General features: G+C 45.7%; 2 protein-coding genes across 16 annotated transcripts in view; both read right to left on the reverse strand.

The window, feature by feature from the left end:
* Positions 1–5,241: 5,241 nt before the first annotated feature.
* LOC1276923 (GPI ethanolamine phosphate transferase 3) lies at positions 5,242–9,604 on the reverse strand. The gene is made up of 3 exons (XM_061651450.1): positions 9,073–9,604; positions 5,934–8,999; positions 5,242–5,864 (listed from the first exon to the last, which is right to left on the reverse strand). Exons 1-3 carry the CDS (start codon positions 9,253–9,255, stop codon positions 5,670–5,672), a joined length of 3,444 nt encoding a protein of 1,147 aa, XP_061507434.1. The 5' UTR covers positions 9,256–9,604; the 3' UTR covers positions 5,242–5,669.
* Positions 9,605–9,953: 349 nt separating this feature from the next.
* LOC1276925 (tyrosine-protein kinase Src42A) overlaps positions 9,954–24,236 on the reverse strand; it is a 90,928-nt gene continuing 76,645 nt past the window's right edge. For 14 of the 15 annotated variants that reach the window (XM_061651438.1, XM_061651441.1, XM_061651447.1 and 11 more), the window contains 7 exons: positions 20,112–20,233; positions 19,834–19,997; positions 14,532–14,700; positions 14,259–14,417; positions 14,006–14,174; positions 13,749–13,915; positions 9,954–13,669 (listed from right to left, as the gene is read on the reverse strand). In XM_061651438.1, coding sequence (XP_061507422.1) covers positions 13,461–13,669; positions 13,749–13,915; positions 14,006–14,174; positions 14,259–14,417; positions 14,532–14,700; positions 19,834–19,997; positions 20,112–20,233 — 1,159 coding nt within the window. In that variant the 3' untranslated portion in view covers positions 9,954–13,460. The remainder of the gene's footprint in view (positions 13,670–13,748; positions 13,916–14,005; positions 14,175–14,258; positions 14,418–14,531; positions 14,701–19,833; positions 19,998–20,111; positions 20,234–24,236) is intronic. The other variant, XR_009765516.1, reaches the window with a different exon arrangement.

Genomic DNA, 24,236 nt, shown 5'->3' on the forward strand with positions numbered 1-24,236 from the left:
ACAAAAACAAGATGTTCCTGCGTGACGATACGCTGGTGGGTGGTGGGGTGAATAGAGTCGATTGATTTGATTCGGTTCGCGGTTCAGGACGAAGAGGGAGCGTGTAGGGAAAGCAAATAGACGAGGAGCAATGTGTGCAATTGTACAACCATACATTGTGTTCTGTTTAGAGAATTGGAACGAATTTAGCTAAAAGGATGTGTATTTGTGATTACTGTATTGTTGTTTAATCAGTACCGTTTGCTTTAGTTTAGTTAGTATCAGTTTAAACTGTATCAAGAATGTCCTTCTGACGTTTTTTTTTCTATTTGGCGTAAACGTCCAACGCGGACAATCGTTCCTTGACAGAAATAGATCCAGATATAGTTATCTAATTACAAGAAGTGCAGTATCAGTTCCAGCATCTGCTTCGGTTCAGAATCAGTTTTAAGACTAGTATGGGTTAAGGAACATTTCAAGCGCTGGTTTGGGAGTAGTTTGAGGATCAGTGTTGCGAACTGCAACAGGATTCTTTCTTTCAGCCCAAGTAAATTGTTTTTATCAAATCAAGCGTTTTTTAAGCATCGATATTTTTATTTGCGAAGCTAAAAATCCGTCGCTTGTCTCGGGGTTAGGAGAATGAATGAACTTTGTTCTCTCCTGCAGCTCCGATCGTAAGCGTTCGGGAATACTCGGCCCGATCAGCGTTGAACGTTGACCACACTATACGCGGGCCGTGTCGCCCTCTATCGATAATTACTGGGAACAACACCTTGCGATCGAATCGGTCGTTAATAATAATTAACAATCAGTATGAAGTCAAGATATGGTCCAGGAGCTGTATAGATGAAAGATGAATTCTTTATAGGGATGAGCGTTCAATTGTAAAAACGATATAGGTTGGGGATCAGTTCCAGGAATAAGAAAGGATTCACATCTGTCTTAAGTACCTGTATATGTTCAGGGATAGTTACAATACTTGTATGAGTTCTGGATCAGTTCCAGAAATGGTATGGGTAACCCGCTCCAGTATGAGTCTCCGGTGTGAGTTCAGTATCAGTTCTAGCAACAGTACAGGTTGGGGGTAAATTCCAATTTGGGTATGAATTACAGATTAGTTCCAGGACTTATATGGATTCAGCATCACCTTCAGAACTGATATCAGTTAAAGATCAGTTCGAGGACTCGTATGGGTTTAGGACCATATCAAGAATCAGTACGGATTTGGGATCAGTTCAAGGATCAGTATGAAGTAAGGATATGTTCTAGGACCTGTAAGGATTCAGGATCAGGACCAGTATTGGTGCAGTATAAATTCCAGAAACAATATGAGTTCTAGATCCGTTTCAGGATAAATGATGTTGGTTCAGGATAAGCTCTTGAACTGGTTAGGGATCAGGGTCAGTTTTAGAACCGGTATCAGTTGGTTGGGGATCAGCTCCTGGTATGGTATATGTTAGGAATTAGTTTCAGGACCTATTTGGGTTCGGGATCCTATTCAAGATCGCTATAGGTTCAGAATCAAGCTCAGAACTTCACTTCCGGTAATGTTTCATAAAGAGTCATCCATTAATTACGAAACTCATTTTTTTACCCTGCCTCCCCCTTCACCAATAAGCTTTACGTAATTGATGGATGATGCCTAACAGGAGATCATCTAAATCAGGAGGAAGATCTATCGATCTACTCGTTATGTATCGATCCACTCGATCGACCCTAGATATGTATGTCCCATCCCGACATACTCGCTATGGTGCCAATGGCCCATTTTTAAGGGCATTATCGGCTGTCAACGATTCGTACCACTTGTTGGACTATAACTTATCTGTATCTTGTTTTCGTTCACGGCTTCCAAACCACATCTCTTCCTTTCCTCCATAGTCCTTTTCCCACCTTGTTGTATTTTCATCTTTACCCTTTTCCTTTTTTAAATGGATGGTTAATGATATAAATGATAAAAGTAATCTGATTTCTTTGAAATATGCATTGTGTAACAGCTCCAAGAATTCTATCTACTGACACGAAAATGTTCACAGCATTTAAATTACCACACTCTAACCCTGCCATTAATCATTGTTCACCTTTCTGCGTTCAAGCGTATGCGTGATGAAAGCATCAAATCGATCAAGTGTGGTAAACAAACGCGCAAGAGTGTTTTTCTTTTCTCCTCGAAAGCTGCTAGCGAGCAATACAGGCGGCTGCCCCGTGTCTAGCGCCACTTAACACTAATGGAGACGCTTCTTCCCACTGACAGGCCGATGTCAAAAGCTGTGGCCCAGGTGTAGCGAAGGAGACAGGTCAAGTGTGGCAGACAAACGGCACCATCGGCGAACCGCAACGTCATAATTAAACACTCCATTACTCGGATCAGATCGGTACCGGTAAGTACGCGACTCGATGAGGAGGGGTTGTGCGGATCTCGATCACGATCTCTTGCTCATACGTCTTAATCATCTAGCTTACCGTGTACACATTTTTGCTGTGCCTGCACCGGTTAGCAAATGTAAAAATTAATCATCTTTCAATCGTTGACTCATGAAATTGGTATCTCTCATCAGGCTACATTTGATTCGCTTTTATAATACGGCATAACACACCGAACGAACGGTGACACTAGACTCTGACCGTGATCTCCGTGTGCGACATTAATGCAATTGCAACGCTTCTGCACCGACCGACTGCGTCACCATCTTGTTGGGCGTGCACGTCGCTCCCATTACAACGGTGGCTACACCTGGCCTCCACGTCCACCATGTCCACCCGCTCAACGAACACGCCATTTAGCGATGAAGATGGATCGTTTTTGACTAGCCTGGTCACAAAAATGGCAAAGCGCAAAATCACACCACCAATCAAGCAGCTCACCATCCATCTCCAGCTGGTGGTCCCATCGGGGTGGATGGTGCTGATGGGGCGGTGCGCAAACTAGTTGACACAATTGATGGCAGCACGTGATGCATATCGATGATGGCAGATCCCGCAGGCAATCGGCGTCGTACTTTGCATACAAACAGGGAAATGGGGAATGCGCTTTGCTTCGATGGCAATCGAAACGACTCGTGGTGCACCACCGCAGGTCAATTCTACGCGACTAACTGTTAATGACTTTGGACCAGAAGGTGATCTAGTAAGTGGGCTTTTCTAGGAGCAAAACAATAGGTTCAGTGTGGCGTAGCCAGGAATGATGCGATTGGAATCTCGCATCGATCGATGTTTGTGCTGCATTGTTTCATATTTGGTATGCTCCTTCAGCACCTGGAATGCAAGGGCGGTTCTATTAGTTTAACACGTTTTGCCACAGGTAATTTTGTGAGTTTTATGGTTTTTCGAAGCAAATGTTAACTATACTTAGTTGTGATCAGTTTAGTATATAAATGACTATCATTATCCCCTGAGAACTGTGTCCAAACATGTGTTTCATAGCAATTCTTGTGTATTCTGTCATATTACAGGGTTCTCATAGCTGTGGGACACTTAATGAACTCTTTCTAACGTGAAATGAATTTAATGTAATGGGAACTGGACTCTATAGCACCCTTGTTGGACAAATCCAATAGGAATTTCCTAGGGGTTTGTCCAAAAAGGTTGCCATAGAGTCCAATTTCCATTATATGAAGTTCACTTCCAATTAGAAAGAGTCAAGGAAGTGTCCCACAACTATGAGAACCCCTGGAAAACCCTGTATCGTGTTATTATAGGCATAACTGAGGTATTTTCTCATGATTTGGCAATTGACAAGGACTACAGACAGCATTTAAAACGTCTAATCTAAGCGACCGGCTAATCAGCCAGTCTCGTGGTACAGTCGGCAACTCGTTCAAGTACATACCTTTAAAGAAATTTTCCACATCCACGGAAACCAGTGGATACTATCTCATGTTGGTTATTTCACACCAAAATCAGTCAGTCAGTGTCTATGATAGAGGCAGGTTGCGCCACAATGAGCTGGCTTGAGGCTCAGCATGCGAGCGGAACTTAGGAATGGGACAAACAACAGTTTTAACTATTTTCGTGTTTTAAAACGCTGTTTTAGTAGACTAAAACCACCGAGCAGTTATTGTATTACTATTATTTAAAAAATCTATTACGAATAGTTATTTAAAAAATCTATTACGAATCTTTGAGGAGAAAAGATTCGTTACCTGTTACACGTAGTGTTATTATTGCCATTTTTATGCCATGATTGTTTCCTTTTTTTTATATTTTAAACAGAAATTCTATAAAACATGCACATTTTTTACTTAATACATGATGTTTGTTGACTAACCTCTAGACTTTTTTGAGATTGAAACGGTTATTTTCATTATTTTATTCAATTATCTAGATTTAAAAGTCATTAAACTTAACAGCGATAAATGATTTATTTGCAAAATATTGTATTAAATGTATTTTTTTTTAAATTTCAGCTTCTTTTTGGGATAATTCCTAAAAATTTATAAAAACTGAGGCGGCGCTCTGGGACCAATCGAACGAGACAAACAAACACGACTCTGTTCGATAGGTGCTCTGTCAGCTGTTCGATGTCTTATAGACCTGTCATGATGCACTGTAATACGCCTATGTTATCAACTCGAAAATGAAGCATTTTCATAGTTTAAATGAACATCCATCTGCAGGGGGAAGATTCAACAAGTAATATACTAGTTATTCATATCAAAAATAACATAAAAATCATTCAAATTTATTATTGAAAAATGTAAACAAACGTCCATGCCAAAACACATACAGTGCATATACATGCATTGTGTACACGTAATAGTTTTATACGTTTCAAACCTGTATATTTGATGTTATAATTGATTGTGAAGCATTGCAAATATTATTGATAGCTATTCTAAATATTTTGTACGCAATTTTAAGAAGAAAAAGTGACAAACTACGTAAAAAAACTTGAAAATGTCCCGCATTGAATTCTATCTACTGTAGCTGTGAAGCGTTTGACAGCCAAGGTACTCACAGCACAGGTGGGTATCGAACATCACAGACAGAATCAACTGACATGTTCGACTCGAGGTTTGTCTTGTTTGTTTGTTTGTGTCTGACAGTGCACCTCCATATGATTATATGGGTTTGTTCGTGTCTTATGTCGTGTTCGATTGCTGCTAGAGCGCCGCCTGAATCCGAAGCACATGAAGCGTTTCTTCTCAAGCGTGAAACGCTTGCCGCTGCAGCTAGCGCCCTCTAGCTGTCAGTGTGTGATATTTATCATTACGAAAGAGAAGAGCGGATTTCAACCAAATGAAACACCGAGAACAATTAGAATTAATTCTATCAATCGAAGGCTGTATTTGTGCAAATGCAAAAGTTAACAACGAAAAAAAAAACATAAAAACACTAACTCCATTGTGCCGGACGTGCTGGGGTGAAAACTTCACTCCACACAGTACAGCAAACTGTCGGTCAAATTCATTACTAGTTTCTACTAAAAAAACAAAACCTTATCTAACAATGGTGTCTCAAAAAATCCTGTTATGGTCAGTGAGATACAATACCATATATTACGAGGACCGGTCCTCCCTTACTACAGCGACGAGCATTACGGAAGGCTGAGATACTGAACACAAGACTAGAGCAGGTGATGGTGGTGCTGGTCGTCGTGGAGGATGATGGAAAGGAGATCCTACCTCCAGGGGAAAGAAATGCAAAAGGCGCTACCCTAACTTACCCTCGCTGCCTACATGTCCTCGGTCCTATCGGCTCTTGTTGATGGCCGTTATAAGCCCACTGACGGAACGATGCACCCGTAGCAGCAGCAGGAAGCCCAGCACTACCCCAACAAACATGACGTAGCTGGCGATACCTTCGTAGATGAACCGGGGGGCAAAGATCTTCCACACCATCAGATGGCGACAGTGCAGCGTGCAGGCAAACATGGCACAGAATATCTACGGAAAAGAACGAGAAGAAGGGTGTGTTAATTAGCTCTCCTTTTAGGGGTTCTTTAAGCAACTTACCCTCAGCGACTGCAGCAGAATCAACTGACAGCCCGTCTTGAACACGGTACCGATGAACAGCTTCTCATTCTCGTACAGATTCAGCTCCCCCTTGGTGATGTCAAAATCGGCCGCCGACACTTCGCCCGTCTCTTCCGCCTTGTGCACGGTAACGCTCCGATACTCGACACTGCCACCGTCGGCCGTCGTTTTCCTCAGCGTATTGCTCGTCTCGCCCTTTCCGCCGCGAACGGGCGGCGTCGTGGTCGAAGTGTTCGGCGCTCCCAGCGGTGTCCTGGGAGCGCTGGTGACTGGTCGCTGTGCCAACGTTGGCCACATGGTGTACACACAGAAAGGCACAAACACGAGCAGCGGAAACAGCACCGACAGCAGAAACGTCACGGAGAACGTGTTGAGCAGGACGAGCGTACCGGACAGGAGGTTACTGCCGTCGAAGTGGTACGTCCGACCCACGAACGCCGCATTCCAGTCGATCTGCGACAGGGTGGGCTGGTGAGCGGTCGCAAAGAACCCGTACTGCTGCAGTATGACCCAGGTGAGGAGCGTCGGGAAGGTGGGTTGAATGCATCCGGCCAAACTGGTGTGCGACTGTTCGTACTGCAGGATGGAAGCGATAATGCCGTACGCAACGGCCACGCAGTTCACGATGATTAGTCCCATCGTGCCGTGGGAGCCGAGCAGCAGCGCCAGCGTGATGGTGAGCAGTGCGCCGGCAGCAACGAACACGGACGAATAGACCGTCCCAAGACCGCACACGATCGGTATATCCGCCGGGCTGACATCGTTGCCCGACCGACCGCGAAAGTTTTCCTTCAGCTGACGATAGATTTCGGGCGCCAGGTTGCTCCGCTCACCGCCGTACAGGACGTTCAGCACGTCGGTGCGCTTGGGCAGGACGTACAGAAGGAGGGGCGAGCCAACCAGCACACCCACCTGCACCAGCAACAGCGCGTACACGACCCAAGCCAGCGCGTCGACGTGCAGCTGCGGCACACCATTTTGGACGCCCGTTTTCGACACGGTAAAATGCGCACAGGTGCACACGACGGCCACGGTTGGGCCGTACCGGGCCAGCAGCACGTTCACGCTCGTGCCGGTCAGATTGCCGCACGCTTTCAGGTACATGCGGCTGCAAACGATGTACAGGACGAGGGCAACGCATGGCAGTAGCCCGATGTCGGCGCTCGTTCCACGCCTTCGTTGCCCTTCCGTGGGTGAGGTTGTGCTCGGGGCTTTCACGAGATGATCCGTACAGTTCGCTTGCTCCTCCCGGCAGCGGAAGTACCCGCCGGACAGGCGTATCATCACCAGCGCGAACAGGGTAAGCGCAACCAGCTTCGCAAGCGTTGATTTACGCACCGCCGCCCAGCGCATACGGGGGAGGGCGAACCGTCCGCCTAGGCGGTGCAGTTGGTAGAGCGCGGTCAAGAAGAAGCCCATCAGCACGTACGAAAGGATTTTCTGCTCCTGCACGATGAAGCTGTTGGCGAAGAAAACGCACGTGGTGAAGACGAACGAGACGCGCGTCAGTAGGTTGGAGGACCGTTTCCAACTCGCCATGTTCTCCGAGATGGACGCCCAGTGGCGTATGGCAAGCAGGGCTAGTAGCAGTACGCTTGATACCGATCCGAACATGATGACGCCGTGCTGGGCCGAACTCAGCCCAAAAAGCTCATGGCAAGCGTACCCGGTTTGAGCGGCAAACACCACCAGCAGAAAGGCGTACGAGCTGTTGTTGCCCTCGGTAAACATGGCCACCAGTTGGTGCGCGGATGAATGCACAATTAGGATCGCCATTGAGAAACAACCGAGAAAGGTGATGAGCAGTCCGTGCGAGATGAGTTGCGGATCGAACTTGACCCAGATGCGCCGGTAACCGTCCAGAATGCCGCGCAAATAGTGACGCAAATCGCCCGAGAAGCTCTGGAAGGCGGCCTCCGTGTAGACGCTGTTAACGCGCTGCGTTAGCATAAGGAACAGGTTTTCCGCGTCGTCCAGCTCCTGCTCCTGGTCCGGTTCGAGCGGGTCGGTTGCGTCGGCGATCGGGCGTGGTTCACCGTACTGTTGGTAGTAGTTCTGCACTTGACGCGCGTTCTGCCACAGATGCACCAGTGCCAGCTGGTAGCGCAGGAAGCTGTCAACGCGCTTGTCGGGCAGCAGCTGGAACATGATCTGTCCGAGGTTCGAGTACGGCACCGGTACGCCCAGCAGGGTGGCAAGCGTCGGCACGAGATCGATCTGTTGCATCGTGTCCGCGTGTCCATCGTACGCCCGCGGCAGCAGTGGACTTCCCTTCGAGTAAGCGAACAGCAGCGATTCCACCTCATTCTCCGTCTCACCGCCATGGTCACCGGTTTGCGTCATACCGTGGTCACCGATCACGAGCAGCGTCGTACCGTCCGCCATCTGCTCGGTAATGTTCCGGATGACGTCGTTCATTTCGCCCAACTTTCTCCCCATCTCATCGTGCACCGGCCCGTACCGATGCCCGCAATGATCAACGCCGAGAAAGTGAGCCACAATCAGATCCCAATCCCCGCGGGCCATCTCCCGCGGCAACTGCCGCTCGATCGCACTGTCCACCGTGTCGAGATCGTAGATGTTAAAGCTCGGGTAAGCGTACTCCCGGGTAAACCGGTGCGGGAACAGCTCCGTCCACGTACTGTCCCCCAGGAACACACTGGTGCGATTCGCACGCACCACCTGATCGATCAGATTGTCCTCGTTGATTTCGGGCGACGCAAAGTTGGAGCCAATGTCGATGAAGGTGGGCAAACTGCCGGTCGTGATGCCCTTCAGCCGCTGCATTGTGGTGGTCGGTGGATCGGCCACGAACTTCAACCGCCTGCTATGATCCGGATGCTTTCGCAGCAGCTCCGTCATGATCGGAAGCTTGTTTTCGTACGGTGCCGGCTGCGGATTGTCCGGATTGTACAGGCCAAAGTCGTACCGCAGCGCGTCGATTACGAGCAGGATGACGCGTGCCTTCGGTGGAAAGCAAATGCCGGCCGCAATGTCGACGTCACGCAGTATCGAGGACGCCTTCTCCGCACCGGCACATTCACTCTGTGTGTGAAAACAGGGGAAAACAGGAATTAGCGAAATGGAACTGCTAAGAGCAACGGGTGCAGTGGGTTACCTTCTGGGTGGAACCATTTTTGCCATCACTTTCGCACCGATACTGGTCGTAGTTGATGCAGCTGCTCTCGTTCGTCTGGGCGACCCGGGTCAGCAGGAACCCCTTGGAGAAGAGATGTATGCCGGCACTGATCAGCAGGGCGAACCACACCAGCACAAACACAAAGTTTCTACTCTTGGCCATGGTCTGTCTTCTCCTCGGTGACCGCCGGTCACCTTAGTTTAGGAGTTTGGTGGGCCCACACACACTCACTCGCTCGCTCGCTCGCTTGCCTCCTTAGCAAATCATCTAACTTGCGGCACGTCCGTCCACGGATATTGCACAACTAAAGCCGACTGATAGGTGTGGTGCTCGTCTGGCGCAATCCACTATCAGAGCAAACAGCAGCACCACCGCACAAATGCGCTAATTACGGTGATAATAAAGATATTAAGGGATTGACGGGAGGGAAGTCCTGCTAGCGGCCAGGCACAGGGACAGACAGAGTTGTTAGCTTTTTTCTTGCTAGCCGACTTGTTAGTCTGTCTCTTTCTTTCCTGTGGGGTTGTGGGGAGTGTTGGTGCTGTCTTTGTTGCACATTGTATTTTGGTTTAGCTGTCATCGCTCGCGAGCAGTTACGTTTATGCGCATGGGTTGAGCTCTCTTCTAGACAGCGTAACGTATGTCTGTGCACTGTCCCAATCAGCTGATTGATTCAAAAAGCAGAAAAACCGTTGCGAAATCGTGTAAATTGTGCAATTGTTGCTCAATTCAACGGATATTATAATGAATTTGATTTTATTTTGTTTTTATATCGTAATATAACAAAAAGTACTCTAATATTTGTTCAATTTGTCAAAAAACTCAAATCGGAAGCGATATAAAACAGACCGCAAAACGCATAATGTTCATATAGTTCTATATTTTATTTCAGTTTTCTGCGTCGAATTTAAATCGCGGGTGACGCCGATGGAGGGAGAGAAGACTATGGAAACCTTCAACTATCTCCCCATCTGCCACCCGCGTATCATTATCCTTCTTATCATCCTGCTGCAGTACACGTTTGTTTTCGTTTGTTCTGTTTCGTATGATTTCTCTATTATCCCTTCTACCCCGGTTTTGTCTGGTGTCAAAAGATAATAGTTTTCCGTTTTTTTCCGTTTCACTTAACGCTATAATTATGCCGAGCCTTTGCTTCAACTCAGCTACTTGCATATTTGTTTGCCCGTTTCATCAACACACATTTACACTTATACAAAAAAAAACAGAGAAAATCCTATCCATAGTGTATTATATTCGACACGCGCTGCTCTCTGCTTGCCTTCACATTTAAAAAAGAACGCGTGAATGTGTATGATGGTGTTGGCTGCTGCTGCTGCTGCTCCTATTAGCGCCTACTAATGAGAGCCTAGTGCTTTTGGAGAGAGAGAAATATATGTATGTATGCATGTATGTATGTATATTGCGTATATATGCTATAGAAGATGAAACTTTGCAAAGCTTTATACAGGGTGGGGCGACTTCAGCAGTGTTCAGAGTGTGTTTGAAAAAAGTTTGTCAAAGTTTGTCCCCGCGTTCTCCCTACTACACCGGATCACTTGCTCAAAACGATCACTCGATCAACCCTACGGAAAACATACAGTTGGGCTTTTGTTCTCACTTTTCTCACGCGTCTCTCGATATATTTATATATATTTGCACAAAACAAACACACACACAATTACGAAATTGTGATGCATTTTGCTCCTTTAGCGAAGGTTGCAATATGGGCTCACTGTTTTTTTTTTTTTGTAATATTAATATCATTTGTATTTATGTTTACGTTGAGTGTGTCCTTGTATTCGTCCCATTGTCTTTGTATGTGATTTATTGTGAAGGGGTCAGGTTTTTTTTCGTTTTATTTTCCATTACAAATAGCATTTGTAAATAGGTTTCATCATATCAAGTGAAATTTGCTTTATTATGTTTCCTGTCTGCTCTCTTTCTCTCTCTACTTCCTGCTTCTTGGCGCGCAAAACCAATTGTAGATCATTCATTTTACTAGCATGCCAACACACGTCACATCCCTATATCCGTTAAGAACTTTGTATCAGGGACAAACTGAATTCAAGATAAAAGAATGAAACAGAAAGAAACACGTACATGAATACCGATATCGGCTACTGGGGTCACTAACAGGGGAGATGATGTGTACGAGAGGGAGATAAAATATGAAAAAGAGTGATCTTCATTCGAAAAAATAGCAGTAGAAGCATCGATCGTAACATATTTACACTTACATTATATACTTGTGTTTGTGTGTGTTTTCGTCGTATAAAGTTCCAGTTTTTGCTTTAAATGAGTAATGGGATGGTGGTGAAGCAAACGGAGGAAACTACCACTAACCACTAAACTCTGCCACTACCACTGATGATACTGAGAAACGATTAATTAACACGTACCGAGAGAGTTTGCTTAAACATAAATGCACCCGCATTCCACTGTTGCTTCCTTTTGCTTACCCACCCTCCTCCCCCCTCCGAACCCCGTACTCTTCTGATGAACGTGAGTGAATTAAGAGATTGATTGACTTTTGATTGTTTCATCCACACCACGTGTCTCTAATCTCGTTGTGTTCGTTCCCCACGCGCGCGCGCCCTTTTCGTTTAGTAACTTAAACAAGACACAAAATTGGAAAAAGGAAAGAAAGAGAAGCGTTTTAAATCATCAGCAAACAATGCTACAGTTTAAAAGAAACAAACAAACGAATATTTAGTACCACATTGTCGTTTTCTGGTTCTATGCTCCTTGTATCGCTCTCTTTAACCGATCGTTCTCTCGTTAACGCTAAGCTTGATCTCTTCCTCCCGCGTTACGATGTAAAGCTACAGGACAGGAATGATACGACAGGCTCGTGTTAGTAAGTGTTTAGACAAATAGATACTTTGAAGCTGCTCTAACGCTTTAAAACCTGTCAGCGATATTACGAACGAGGGACCCAAAATACACACGCACACACCCGCATGAAGCAGCTGCCCGAGGAGTAACAATTAGAGCAATCGTATTAATGTGCATTTAAAAAAAAAAAACAAAACAAAACTCAGTAAAAGCAGCATACTACAGTAGAACCTACACAAGCTGATGTTGTTCAATTAAGCTAACACTGCACGCCTGTGGACGAAGGTCAAGCAAAAACGTACAGCAAAACAGCACAGAGCGTCCACGACACAGAGTAAAAGCAGAGTAAGCAAACGATTTGCAAAAGAAACAAGCGCGCCGATTTCTTCAACTAAAATCAAACAAAACAATCCTCCCAAAGGGGGACATCTCATACACGGAGTAGTACTGTGAACTTCAAGCTACTATTGAACTGCGATCCGAAGTCAGCATAGCACACATAAAGCATTCACTTACATTCGCGAACTGTAATGTAAAGTAGTGGACGTACGTGGAGAGCAACAAAACGCGAGCATTAACTATCGTAAACGCGAAATAAAGCGGAATTAATAGAGAAATCATCTACGTGCACACCAACGGGGGGTGTTAAGGAAAGGGGGACAAAAATTAACACAAAATACCACAAAAACCCCTTGCCGCATGGTACGCACGGTCTTACATCCCCCTTTTTTGCGCTAATAAATCACACTACTACTGATTGACCGTGCACGATTGGCATATATATCTTTCTCTCTCTCTCTAACGTTCACTAAATACGCTTCCACGCTCAGTCCGGGAAAGGGTTGCGTCTTTCCCTTTTGTTTTGTTTTTTTTTTAGCTAAACGATTCGGGGGGGACGACTTCAGCATTGGCAAAACACTAAACTCCCTCCCTGACTCAAAACGCGTTTTTACTTTTTCCTTTTTCCCGTTTTATCTTGCTGTCCCACACCCCGGGTTGTGCGCGCCTGTGACACAGTTTTTTTTGTTTGTTTTTCGTCTTCCCGCTCTCGTAGTAAACCTAGTTTTTTTTAATACGCCATATTACATATTACAGTATATGTATATATGAGAGCTAAGCAGCGGTGAATGTGTGTGTGAATGCATCGTAGAAACCTAAATAAATAGCCGAATAGTTGCTGCATTGCCCCCACCATTCAGGCTCTCCGGAGCCCCACCGCATATGAGTGATGTTAGTTAGCAGCGTCTCTGCGTCTCAATTAAAACAAACGACCCGACCCGGACTCGGGTGTACAATGTATGTGTACGGGGAAGAGGAAGAAGTGCCACGGTCCGCTGTTGGCAGGGGGGAATTGGGTAGAAGAAGAAAGAAAACGAAACCCGGAGGGAAGGGTGGACTGCGCGCAGAGATACCGGTTGTTAGTTCCGGGCTGCAATCACTGCTGCTGCTGCTGTTAATGATGATGATGACGAGGTTTGCGCTCCGGGCGACGGTAGCGACGTTGAGGGATCGGTGGCACGGCCGGACATTTATCAGAAGGGTGCGGCCTCCTTGTATTCACTTGGGTCCATGGTGAAGAAGTCTTCCAGCTTCCACTGGAGCGTCTCGAACGTGGGTCGCCTCATCGGGTCCTTGTTCCAGCACTCGAGCATTATCTCGTACAGCGGTGTGTTGCAGTTCTGCGGCTGCGGCATGCGGTACCCGTGCTCGACCTGTGTCAACACTTCCGCGTTTGTCATGCCTGAAGAAGGGCGAATGAAGAAGGGTACATACATTAGCATAGGCATTTAATGACAAAAACGAAACCAAAGAGCACTTACCCGGATACGGTATTCTGCCGTACGTGACCAGCTCCGTGAGCAGGATGCCGAAGCTCCACACGTCGGATTTGATCGAGAACTTGCTGTAGTTGGCCGCTTCCGGAGCGGTCCACTTGATCGGGAACCGGGCACCGACCCGTGCCTCGTATTCATCCTCTTTGATTAATCTGCAAAATTGACGGAAAAGAGGCATTGTGAGTGAGCAAATCCTTCTTTTTCTTTCCGGTGTGGCTTTCTGCCCTTCCCCGCAAACGTACCTAGCTAATCCGAAATCGGCAATCTTGACGATATTGTTATCACCGACCAGCACGTTACGTGCGGCCAAGTCACGATGGATGTAGTTCTGGGACTCGAGGTACGCCATGCCGGCCGCAATCTGGGCCGCCATATCGATGAGCTGGGGCAGCTTCAGCGATCTGCCCTTACCTGTGTGTGTGGTTTTTGTGAGGGGAAAAATGAATGATTAGCAAACATAAGAATTGGTTTGCTCTGTTTTCTGTGCACACTTACCCTGCAGATAGTCTAGCAATGAGCCGTGCTTCATGAGCTCTGTGATGATGTAGATCGGTTCCTCCAGCGTGCAAACGGCGTACAGCTGGATCAGCTTGACGTGCCGCAGCTTCTTCATGATCTGTGCCTCGGCAAGGAAATCCTTCGGATCCATCGTGCCTGAGAGAAAGAGAGAAAGAGAGAGAGAGAGAGAGAGAGAGAGAGAGAGAGAGAGAGGAAAGAATGGGTTAGGTATTTGACGGGAAAGCCTTTTTAATGCTCCTTTTTCCTTACCTGATTTGAGTGTCTTGATGGCAACCGGGGTGGTGTTGTTCCAGAGTCCTTCCCACACGTCGCCGAACTGTCCCGAGCCGAGCTTGCGCACAAACTTGAGGGACGTTCTATCGATTTCCCACTGATCGCGTGTGCGATGAGATAGACCATCCGTGACAGGTTTCTCGATCTGTGTGGAAGGAAGAGGGTCGTTTTAGTACACATGTTTCGTTTTGGTGTGTTGTTGTGCTTCATACTTAATAGGCGTTAGGCGTTGTACAATACAAGGGAATGAGGGGAAAAATATTTTACAAAAATAGCAAGCAAGAAATAAACGATTTAGCAAGATAAACAGTCACATTGAAATTCAACATTAATGTGTAAAAATGAAACGAACGGACGAGGACGGGAGAAGGTTTACACTATCAATTATGCGTACACAGCAGCGAGGTAGGTCTTCGTTCCGGAAAGAGACACTGGTGTGATTTGGTTTTGTGAGATACGAAACACAGACACACACACACGGGTGTAAGAAACGCCTCGCAACAACCATTAGACACCGAGGCGACAGCAGCAGCTCGGAATACCTTCTACCACCAGCGCGCGCGCGCGATCGTGCGCTAGCATCAATAAATACTACAGGACAAGAACGGTGGAATGCGACGACGACGTTCTTTCCTTGGTCAATGTCCAGCAAGCAGGTCACAACGACGCCAACAACCCGCTTCGAATTCGAATTCTGCTCGTTCGTGAAGGGATCGCCGTGTCGTGTCCCGCCCAAAGTGTAATTAAACTTGCAAAACGATCGTGTGTGCGTGTGCGCGAAGAGGTGTGGTGGCGGCATTGTGCCGGTGGGTAGGAAGAAAGTCGTTTCAATGCAAATGCGTCCCGGTACACCACACAAGAGGTTGCACCGTGGCAGAAAGATGAGCTGTACCACGCTGACAGACACACACCCAACAACGAACAGTGCGTGTGTGTCAACTAAAGCGCACCTTAGGCTGAGTAGGCGAGGAAGCTAAAACAAAAAAAAACATCCGCTCACTGTGTCGTTGGCCGCGCAGGCGCAGCGTTTCTTCCGGCAATGTACAAATAAATTCGCGCGCATGAAGGGTAGGGTAGTAGGCGCAAAAGGAGGATCATCTTCTTGCGCACACACGAAAACGCGCGTACGGAATGTGCGTTGCTAATGGGGTAACAGCATACTGTACGCTTCCGCAATCGGTTTGTGTGGTCTTGCTTTTTTGCCTTGCTGTTTGTATATTTCGTTCTAACATTTTAAAGCAACAGGTAGCACAATTCCTCTCGCCTGAAATGAAAGTGAACGCGCGCTGGCGACGGAAGGGGCAACCGCACAAAGCCTTACCTTTGTACTACACACCCCGTGCACACCACCATTGACGTCACGCATTAAGCAGCGTTCACGCTCCGTTAACTTTATATCGCTCGATTCTGTTCTGTTCCCAGCAATAAACAGAAATTGGAAGTACAATTTACGTTTTATTCATCTTCATTCCAAGAAGGGTTGCTTCTTTCCTGTGCGAAGATCACGATCGCAAGCAAGGGGGGTTGTTGAGGGTGTTTGGGGTTGCAAATTGCGGTTCGTCGCCTTAAGTCTTCCTGGGCGCTGCTTTGTTGCATTGGCGATGCGCGCGTTTGAATAAAACGTCCATTTCCGGAGTTTCGTGCGACACAACCGCAGAGTGATCGTGTACGTCAATCTCGTCCGAGAGAGATTGATCTGTGTGTGTGTGTGTGTGTGTGTTATGTGCCCATCATCCTGCATCACCATCGTTCACCCTTGCTCCTTGCCTTTTCGCTTGAAAATAGTGTAATTAAAAGGCGTAGAAGTTATTTTTCAATCTTGTAGCTGAAACACCAGGAAGAGATCAATCAGGATAGGGGCACATATTGAGCCGTCGTTTTGTTTCTTTTCCATCGGCAGCAATAATCACGCAAAGCAACAAATGCATTTCTAGAGAAGATGTATGCAGTGCAGATAGCAGAGGTATGCCCCTGTGGACTGCATGCATATGTGTTATTGATTTTTGTTCTGTTCTTTATGATAAATTGCAGTACATTTATCATATGCCATTCGTTGGTGTGGTTGCTGCGGGCAGTCTCCTCGGGTACGTCAGAAACACCCGACCGATGGGGCTGCTGTTCAGTTTTCTACCAGATAAATTGGAAACTGGAAATTGACCGTGCTTGCTTCTTCATACGATTTATTGATTTGCCTTGCGCTATTGGTTCGTTCACTTCCGTGTGTCGAGCTGCAGGGGGTGCTTTTAAATTAACCACACACAATTGTATGTAAAACAGTTGTGAAATATTGTTCAATCGAAAGCGGGTAGTAAGCGGACGAAATTTATGTTTCAATTAAAATAATCAAACATATGTGGTCAATCGGATTGGCTAGAACTTGTTCTAGAACGTAGAACAAATACGCAGTACGGAGCTTTATCCGATAATCATCCATGTGCGACATCGCGTTCTTGTATAGCTTTGTGTACCGCGATCGATTGAAGCTCCGATCGAACGGTCGCAGGGGGGCAGTTAAACGGGTGCGCGCTCGTGTGTGTGTGTGTGTATTTTATGTCTTGAGTCGAGCATCGCATATCAAATGAGATGATGATGCTCCGTTTTCATGACGTTACGTTTCTTTGTGTGCCTTTTTTTTTTGCTCGCATGCTTGCAAAACAAGCCATGACAGATCATCCATCGAAACGCCACGATCGAACGATCGGAACACCACCGAGAGCACACCCTACACAGGTAGCAGGAACAACGTGGCCCGGGAATGTGTACCGGTGGTGTGTGTGGTTGTTTCCCTTTCCTTCCCCTTCCACCAACCTCCCAGAGCAGCCGGCAGGAAGCCATTGAACGCGCATTCTTTTTTTTCGGTGTGTTTTTATAGCGGCTTGGCTCGGCGGCGGCGGCGGCGGTTTGGCCCGTTAGGATCCAAGGCCGTTGGGTGCATTGAAACAACGCCGCACGATCGCGGCGTCATTCGCGAAGATGACGTTTCGTGGCGTGGGGTGGGGTTGGGAGAATGGTTGAGTTACAGCCCCCTCATGGGTTAGAGCTGGGTACCGTTAGGTTGGGGAAAAAAGGAGGATCAACTGTGCCGGTAAAGCCTTGCACGAGGAAAAGCTTCTATTGGAAGGAGTAGTTTATTTACAAAGCAAGAGATTGAACAATTTATTTACACAGACAACATAAAAGTTTAGGAAGTATAATTTAAACATTTTATAAAACAAAATAAGAGACTCTTAAAAAGGAACAAAGTTTAACACTAATTGTAACCATTAAAATCAACACTCAGGCCTAATCTGTTAACATTTGTACACTAAGGGAGGCAAACTACGCAACATCAACTAACTATGTTTACGTTTACTGTACACAAATTCATTCCAACGGATAGCTGAAGACGGTGGAATGGAGCATTGCATGGAAATTCTATGTTTAATGTTGATTTTTTTTAAATTGATCATCAACGACTGAGTGGAGGGGGCGGGAGAGTATGCTGTAGTCAAACAAACACTGCTTCCTACCTCAAACAGCTGATAGTAACGACTTGACTGTGCAAATGATTGATGTTGATATGTTGAGGTGACGAATGAGAGAAAAGATGGTGAGGTTGTTGTAGTTGATCGGTTGGTTGATTTTATGGTCGTTTTGAGAATTCCATTTATTGGTTCTCGTTCGGTTTGTTTTGTTCAAAAGTGAGGTCGATAAGATTTTAACCGATTTGAATTGATTGATTTTGATCGTTTTTTCATGAGTGCGCGTTATTGCGTTTAATCCGGTTTGTTTTGTGTTTTAGTTTGATGAAGATGGTGAAAATGTTGACAGTGAAAAAGGCGCACCAAAAAAATGAAGACGATAATACACCGCAACCGAAGGTTAAACAGAGAAGCAAAAGTAAAGAGAGAAAGAGAGAGAGAGAGAGAAAGAGAAAGAAAGATCTGGTTAGAAGAAAGCTCGGGACGCCCTTGAAAGCGGAGAGAGAGAGAGAGAGAGAGAGAGAGAGAGAGAGAGAGAGCACGGACGCGTTAAGGAAGAGGAAGTACGTTCGCACGAGCTAAAAGAGACTTTTTAAACGCCCAGCGACGAACCTTTCCGAATGACGGATGGTGGCGCACCCCAACACACCCACCTACCCACCGACCGCGCAACCAGGACGAGTCAATCGCCGTGTGGTTCGCGAAAACGTTTCTTCTTCGGCCTCCCTGTCCGTCCGTCCGGTTTGACGTAAGACTTAAAACCATTTGTGAGGTGACGATGAGCGAGGAGAGCGATAAAGGAGCGATCATCGCGAAACATTCGGTCAGCGGAGCAGCACTAATGGCGTTTGGGTGTGTGTGCTTCTACTCTTCACCTCCAAACTCTCGCACTATAAAACGCAGACAGACAGGTGTGGCGGTCGGTGGAGCTGGTGTCATTTTTACGAGTTGGGTTAATTGGATTTTTAGTTTTCCAAAAAGCGACGGGAGTTCAGTCGATTTTAGCCGTCAAAAACTTAACCATTAATGGTGGGTTGAGCCGCGGAGGGACAATGTAGGGGATTTTTATTGTGTTAAATCTACCCAACTATTGCTTGATGGCAACGACAGCTCCAAAACGGGACAGTGCAAAGGAAAAAAGGAAAATGGCATCAAAAAGAGATTTGGCGAAATGAAGGAATAACAGCTATAAACCGAATCTAAACAGGGGAGGAGTGTTTTAGAGGCAAAGAAAATCAATCAACCAAGAAAGCACCATTGGTCATTCATGTGCTGTCTAGCTGGAGGAACAGTATGCGGGAATCGTCAGATTTCGTACTGAGCTGTGAATTCCACCGTTTTGGGATTTATATGGGATGGCACAAAATCAAAGCAAAGAGTGCAGAAGACGCACATGTGGGTATCTAACGAGTCAGAATAGGCATCTATAAACATTAATCGTTTCTTGTTGTGGTGTAGAGAAGAACCGCTGTCATTAAATGTTCTATTTTGCTTGTAAAAGAACACATTCAACATGGAAAGCGAAACTGAAAGCAAAGTCCACAACAAAACCGTAACGACAAAACTAACGCAAGAAACGACCAAAGCATCACAAACACACACAATTCACATGTGAAACAGAAGAAATTTGCGCGAAATAATAGAAAAGTTCTACCGATTAGAAGAAGCGACCGAGAATGAAACGATTTCACATAGAAAACAAAAAAGAAAGAAGCAAACTCTCGAAGCATCTCACATGGGAAGAAGGAAAGCGAATTCCGTATTGCATGAAACCGATTAAAGGATAATAAATGAGTAACACTTCGTTTGCGCCTTACCTGTACGCACGGTTTGCAGAGGTTCACGCACAGCCCGTCCGAATCCTTCGAGTAGTGCTCGACCAGCTCCTGCAGCGTGCGGAATGTGGTCCTTCGGGCGATGAAAAAGCCGCCCTCGTCCAGCTGCCGTATGCGGTAGTGCTTGACCGTATCGCCATCGCGCACTGGAAATGGAAATGGAATTAAGCGAATTAGCGATTATTAACCGTCAATATCCCTGCTGCTGCTGCTGGCCCGTCCATCAAGAGAAGGAGCAGGAAACCTCAAGATTTACTTACCGGATAGGGAATAATCATTGTGACGGCTTTCCGAGTCGCGGATCAAGAATGCGCCGTGTTCGTTCTCCGGTAGCAGCAGCTTCTTCTCCGCCTCTATTCTTTTGATCTTGCGGAAGTACCATCTAACGAGAGAGAAGGAGTAAGTAAACGAACAGATTAGCAAAATGACGTAAGGGGTTTGAATAGAGTTTTATTCAGTACAGCATGGCTCTATCGGTGGAACTTTGTATAGAAAAAATGTTGAATTTTTGTCCACAAATTAGATTTTCCGAGCTGAAATTACTAGTTCAGCATCTAAATTGAGCTAAACTTATTTGCATATTACATTTATTGCCAATTTAGCAACCATAACCTAACATAAAATTTGTTTATTGACTGTAATTATTCCTAATACAGTGACACAACCAAGAATTCATCAAAAAAAAAAAAAAAAAATAATCCAAGAATTGAAGGAATAAAGTGAAAGGAGAAAAGCGATTTATTTATTTATTTATTTATCTATTTATTTATTGAAAATATCAACATGGCTTCTTATGTGGCCCAAGCAACTTGAAATCTATCCTATACTATACTGCACTATCACTTGATATCCAATCAATAACTGGAGTCATGTTGAGTAAAAAGAGCTAGTAAGGGTTTTTTTAAGAATTAATAGAGAATAATTAGAATTCAAATCAGAATACACATGGGATAGGCCATGGACAAAAAAAGGTTCATTAGAGTTTTACTGACATCTCCCAAAAGTTAATACTTGAGAATTCATTACGTCTTAGTGTCCTAGTTCTAAGACCAACAAATAAAAAATTTGCATTTCTGTAGTTCTTGTGGGTAATAATTTTAACATATTTCTAAGAGTTCTTATGAATTCTGATTGGTTGGTTTCTGTATTTTGCGACAATTGTACATGCTGAATAAACTCTCCTGGTAGTCTGAAGTTTTGTTCCAGCACCATTTCTGCAGGAGTTACCTGTAGGTCTTCTTTATGAGTTGCTCTTATTCCTAACAGTATTAGAGGCAGTTTTATCGACCAAGGAAGTCTTAGTCTTAGTCCTGTCCAAATATTGAGGTTAATTTTGGCCTGCAGATATGAGGAGTCAATTGAGTTTGAAAGTAATTTAGCCCCAAATACATTTTGGGCAACCCTGTATTATCAACATTAAATATTGCGTATAAACGAGTATATTTTCTTTGAACTGGCTTAACCTTATATTGAACCAGACAATCTAATAGGAACACCAAATAAGTGAACAATACTCAAGTACAGACCAGACAAACGATAATGGAACGAGGACATGCTCCGTGTTCTCCTTTATATTTGCTCTAACCTAATAACATTCATTGCAAAAAAACCCTAATTGCATTACAAAAACAAGGTGTAAAATTCATAGGAAATCATAAAGCGAGATTAAAGGGTAAAACTGTAACAGACGCGCGAAAAAAAGGGCAACACATTCCGACGGTGTTAGGAGGGCTTGATTGCAGTTGCTATCCCAGCAACCACCATCACCACCACCGCCACTACCTACACTACTCTACTGCCGGACTTCATTTGCTGGAATGAACGACCGCACCAACTCCCCGAAGGAAAGGCCCGGAGGAAAGTTAATTAGCGCCTGCCACACGCAACCGAAACATCCTAGGGACGGCAGCAGCCGCTGCCCAATGGGTGTCGTTGGAAATTGTCCATTTTGGACAGGTGACTATCATGCAGGCGGACGTGGCCAATCTAGACCACGTGTGGTGGACCCCTTATACGGTGGCGGTTGACGGGCGGGCTGGTAGGATGGCCATTTCTCCCATCACAGCACGCCAATCGCTCCCAAAGGGCCGAGGGGAGAGTGAGTGCGCGCGCGCCACCCGCTTGTTACGAAGAAAGTCTATAATTACCCAGCACTACTACCCATCCCTTGCAGGCAGGCAGCCAGGCAGGGTGTGTATTAGATACATTTCCCGTACCGCGCCTTCCATCGCAGCCCCGCTCCTTTTTGCTTCTCTTGCCACAGGATGGGCGATCAGCGTTTGACATATACAGGGGAGGCCAGTGATGAGGATGGTGGTAGCAAATCTGCATCTCTGTGGTACGGTTAAAAAAAAGCTAATCATACAAATACGGCGGGCCCGGGTGTGCATAATTCGCAACGATAAGGCTCGCAGCAGCAGCAGCACGACCCTATCTCGCCCTTAATTGGCATCAGGGCGGCAGATGCATTTTTGCCCATTTCGCAACGCAACTCCGGGTGAGGTGGAGACAAAATGGTCCTCCATCCTTACGAGTGACATAAGCTGCGTTTTGCCTTCCAGGCCCTTACGCCGAACCTTCCCGCTCTTAACACTACGCAGCGTTTTTGGAAAGCTCTCGACATGGGGGGCTTGTCGATGTATTAAACAATTTCTATTGGAGTACAACCACCCAAAGCGGTTGATGATGATGCTCCTCTCCGCACAAAGTGACAATGGGGAATGTTTTGCAATTTTCCACCGATCGAAAGGGACCATCATTTTCTCTTTGCAATCCACAAATAGATGGTGGCGTTGTTAGGGGACACATTCGTGTCTTTCATTTGCACATCTAATTGGGAACTAGTTTCTAGTGTTGGTGGCTGGAAATTTATGCGTACAGCAAGATAGTGTGGATAGTGTTTGCGTTGGCAATTGTCGAGCAGTGCGCCCCACAGGTTCCGGTGAGAGAACAAAACTGCGCGATACGGGGGGAGATGATCACGCGCCCATCATGTGTGTTTCTCACGCATTGCGGCAACTGATGTACTTTGTGCCGAGGGGATCAATTATCGACCCAAAGTGCAGGTTAAAAATAACGCCACATTAAATCAGCTTGTTTGAGGTGGGCGATGAGGTGGTGGTGGTGCAACAATATCAAAGCCCCGCCGCAGCAAAGTGTATCATCATCATCCGGTGGCGTGCGAGTAGAATCACTGTAAACCCTGTGCAGGCTTACATAAAACCCAAGCCCGAACAGGATGAAAGCACACTGTTTCCATGGGTACAAGTTCCTCATTGGCGTAAATAATAATCAATGATTTACATGCCCGAATAAGTTACAAGCGTGTAACAGAGCTTTAATCTTGCCAGAGCTTGTCGGCACTTGCCGGCAAAAGAGTAATTGTTTTGCACACAATTTATCTGAACATCCACAAAAGATAAGCCAGATGCATTGGTAAATTATTCGAAATAAGCGCATTAATTTGCCACGACTGCGAGACGCTCGGTGCCATCCACATCCGTTCGATGCAATTAATATCTTTCGATGCAGCACACGATGTGCGGCGCAGACAAATTGTGAACCCTCCTCTCTCTCTCTATCGCCTCACTAGCAGCGAGCTTTGAGACAGCAGTAACTATGTACGGGGCTCAATTTACGCATCAATCAGACCCTGCTCAGACCTGTTCAGGTTCCATGTTCGTGACTGTATGATAAAGCACAAAAATTCGCACACACGATCAAATGCACGCAATTAGCAAAAATAAAGAGGGTTACTACTGCACAGTTGCGCCTTGTCGATGATGATTCCGCACGAGACGGCGAGCCCAGCAGCGATGCTGCTGTTTATTTAATTTATTGTTTTGTTTCGTGCTGTTGCCATCATACGGCTGATAGACAGCGAGACGAAACTCACAACTCATGGGACAATTATTTGTTTGTCAGATTGTGTTCAGCCACTGTACTGCACTATGTGCGTGTGTGAGTGTGTGCTGGTAATTATATGCCCTCAGTTGTTGAATGTAATGCTGCTGGTTTGGTTGGTTGGCGCCAAAACAAAAATTAATTGTAAAAAAAAAAAACAAACCCAAAGAGCAATAAACCACACACGTAAACGTTAAAGTGTCTGGAGCTTATTTGCATTAAGCAATAAAAAATAGAAGCAGAAAAAACTAGTCTAAATGAACGCGTAAAAAGGTGTGTTAAACACGAAAACGGTACGTAATTGTGTACGGTAATTGGAAGCACTTTGGCAGTTTAGCGAATTGTGACAGACATCTTTTTGTTGTCAGTTGCTTTGTTCGGAAGAGAGCACAAACACACCAGACAGCACAAAATAGAAAGAGATCTTTGCGATTTTCCCTTATTGAATTAGAGACACATGACAAAGGGGAGGAGTTTGATCA

The sequence above is a fragment of the Anopheles gambiae genome, chromosome 2 (genome assembly GCF_943734735.2).
Source record: "Anopheles gambiae chromosome 2, idAnoGambNW_F1_1, whole genome shotgun sequence".
NCBI lineage: Eukaryota > Metazoa > Arthropoda > Insecta > Diptera > Culicidae > Anopheles > Anopheles gambiae.

What these genes read in the sequence shown, in the direction of transcription:
- LOC1276923 (XM_061651450.1), bottom strand. Translation starts at nt 9,255, where the DNA reads ATGGCCAAGAGTAGAAACTTTGTGTTTGTGCTGGTGTGGTTCGCCCTG. An exon ending in AAAATGGTTCCACCCAGAAG is followed by an intron (nt 9,000 to 9,072) that starts GTAACCCACTGC and finishes TTTCACACACAG; the next exon opens with AGTGAATGTGCCGGTGCGGA. An exon ending in TTCTGCTGCAGTCGCTGAGG is followed by an intron (nt 5,865 to 5,933) that starts GTAAGTTGCTTA and finishes TCTTTTCCGTAG; the next exon opens with ATATTCTGTGCCATGTTTGC.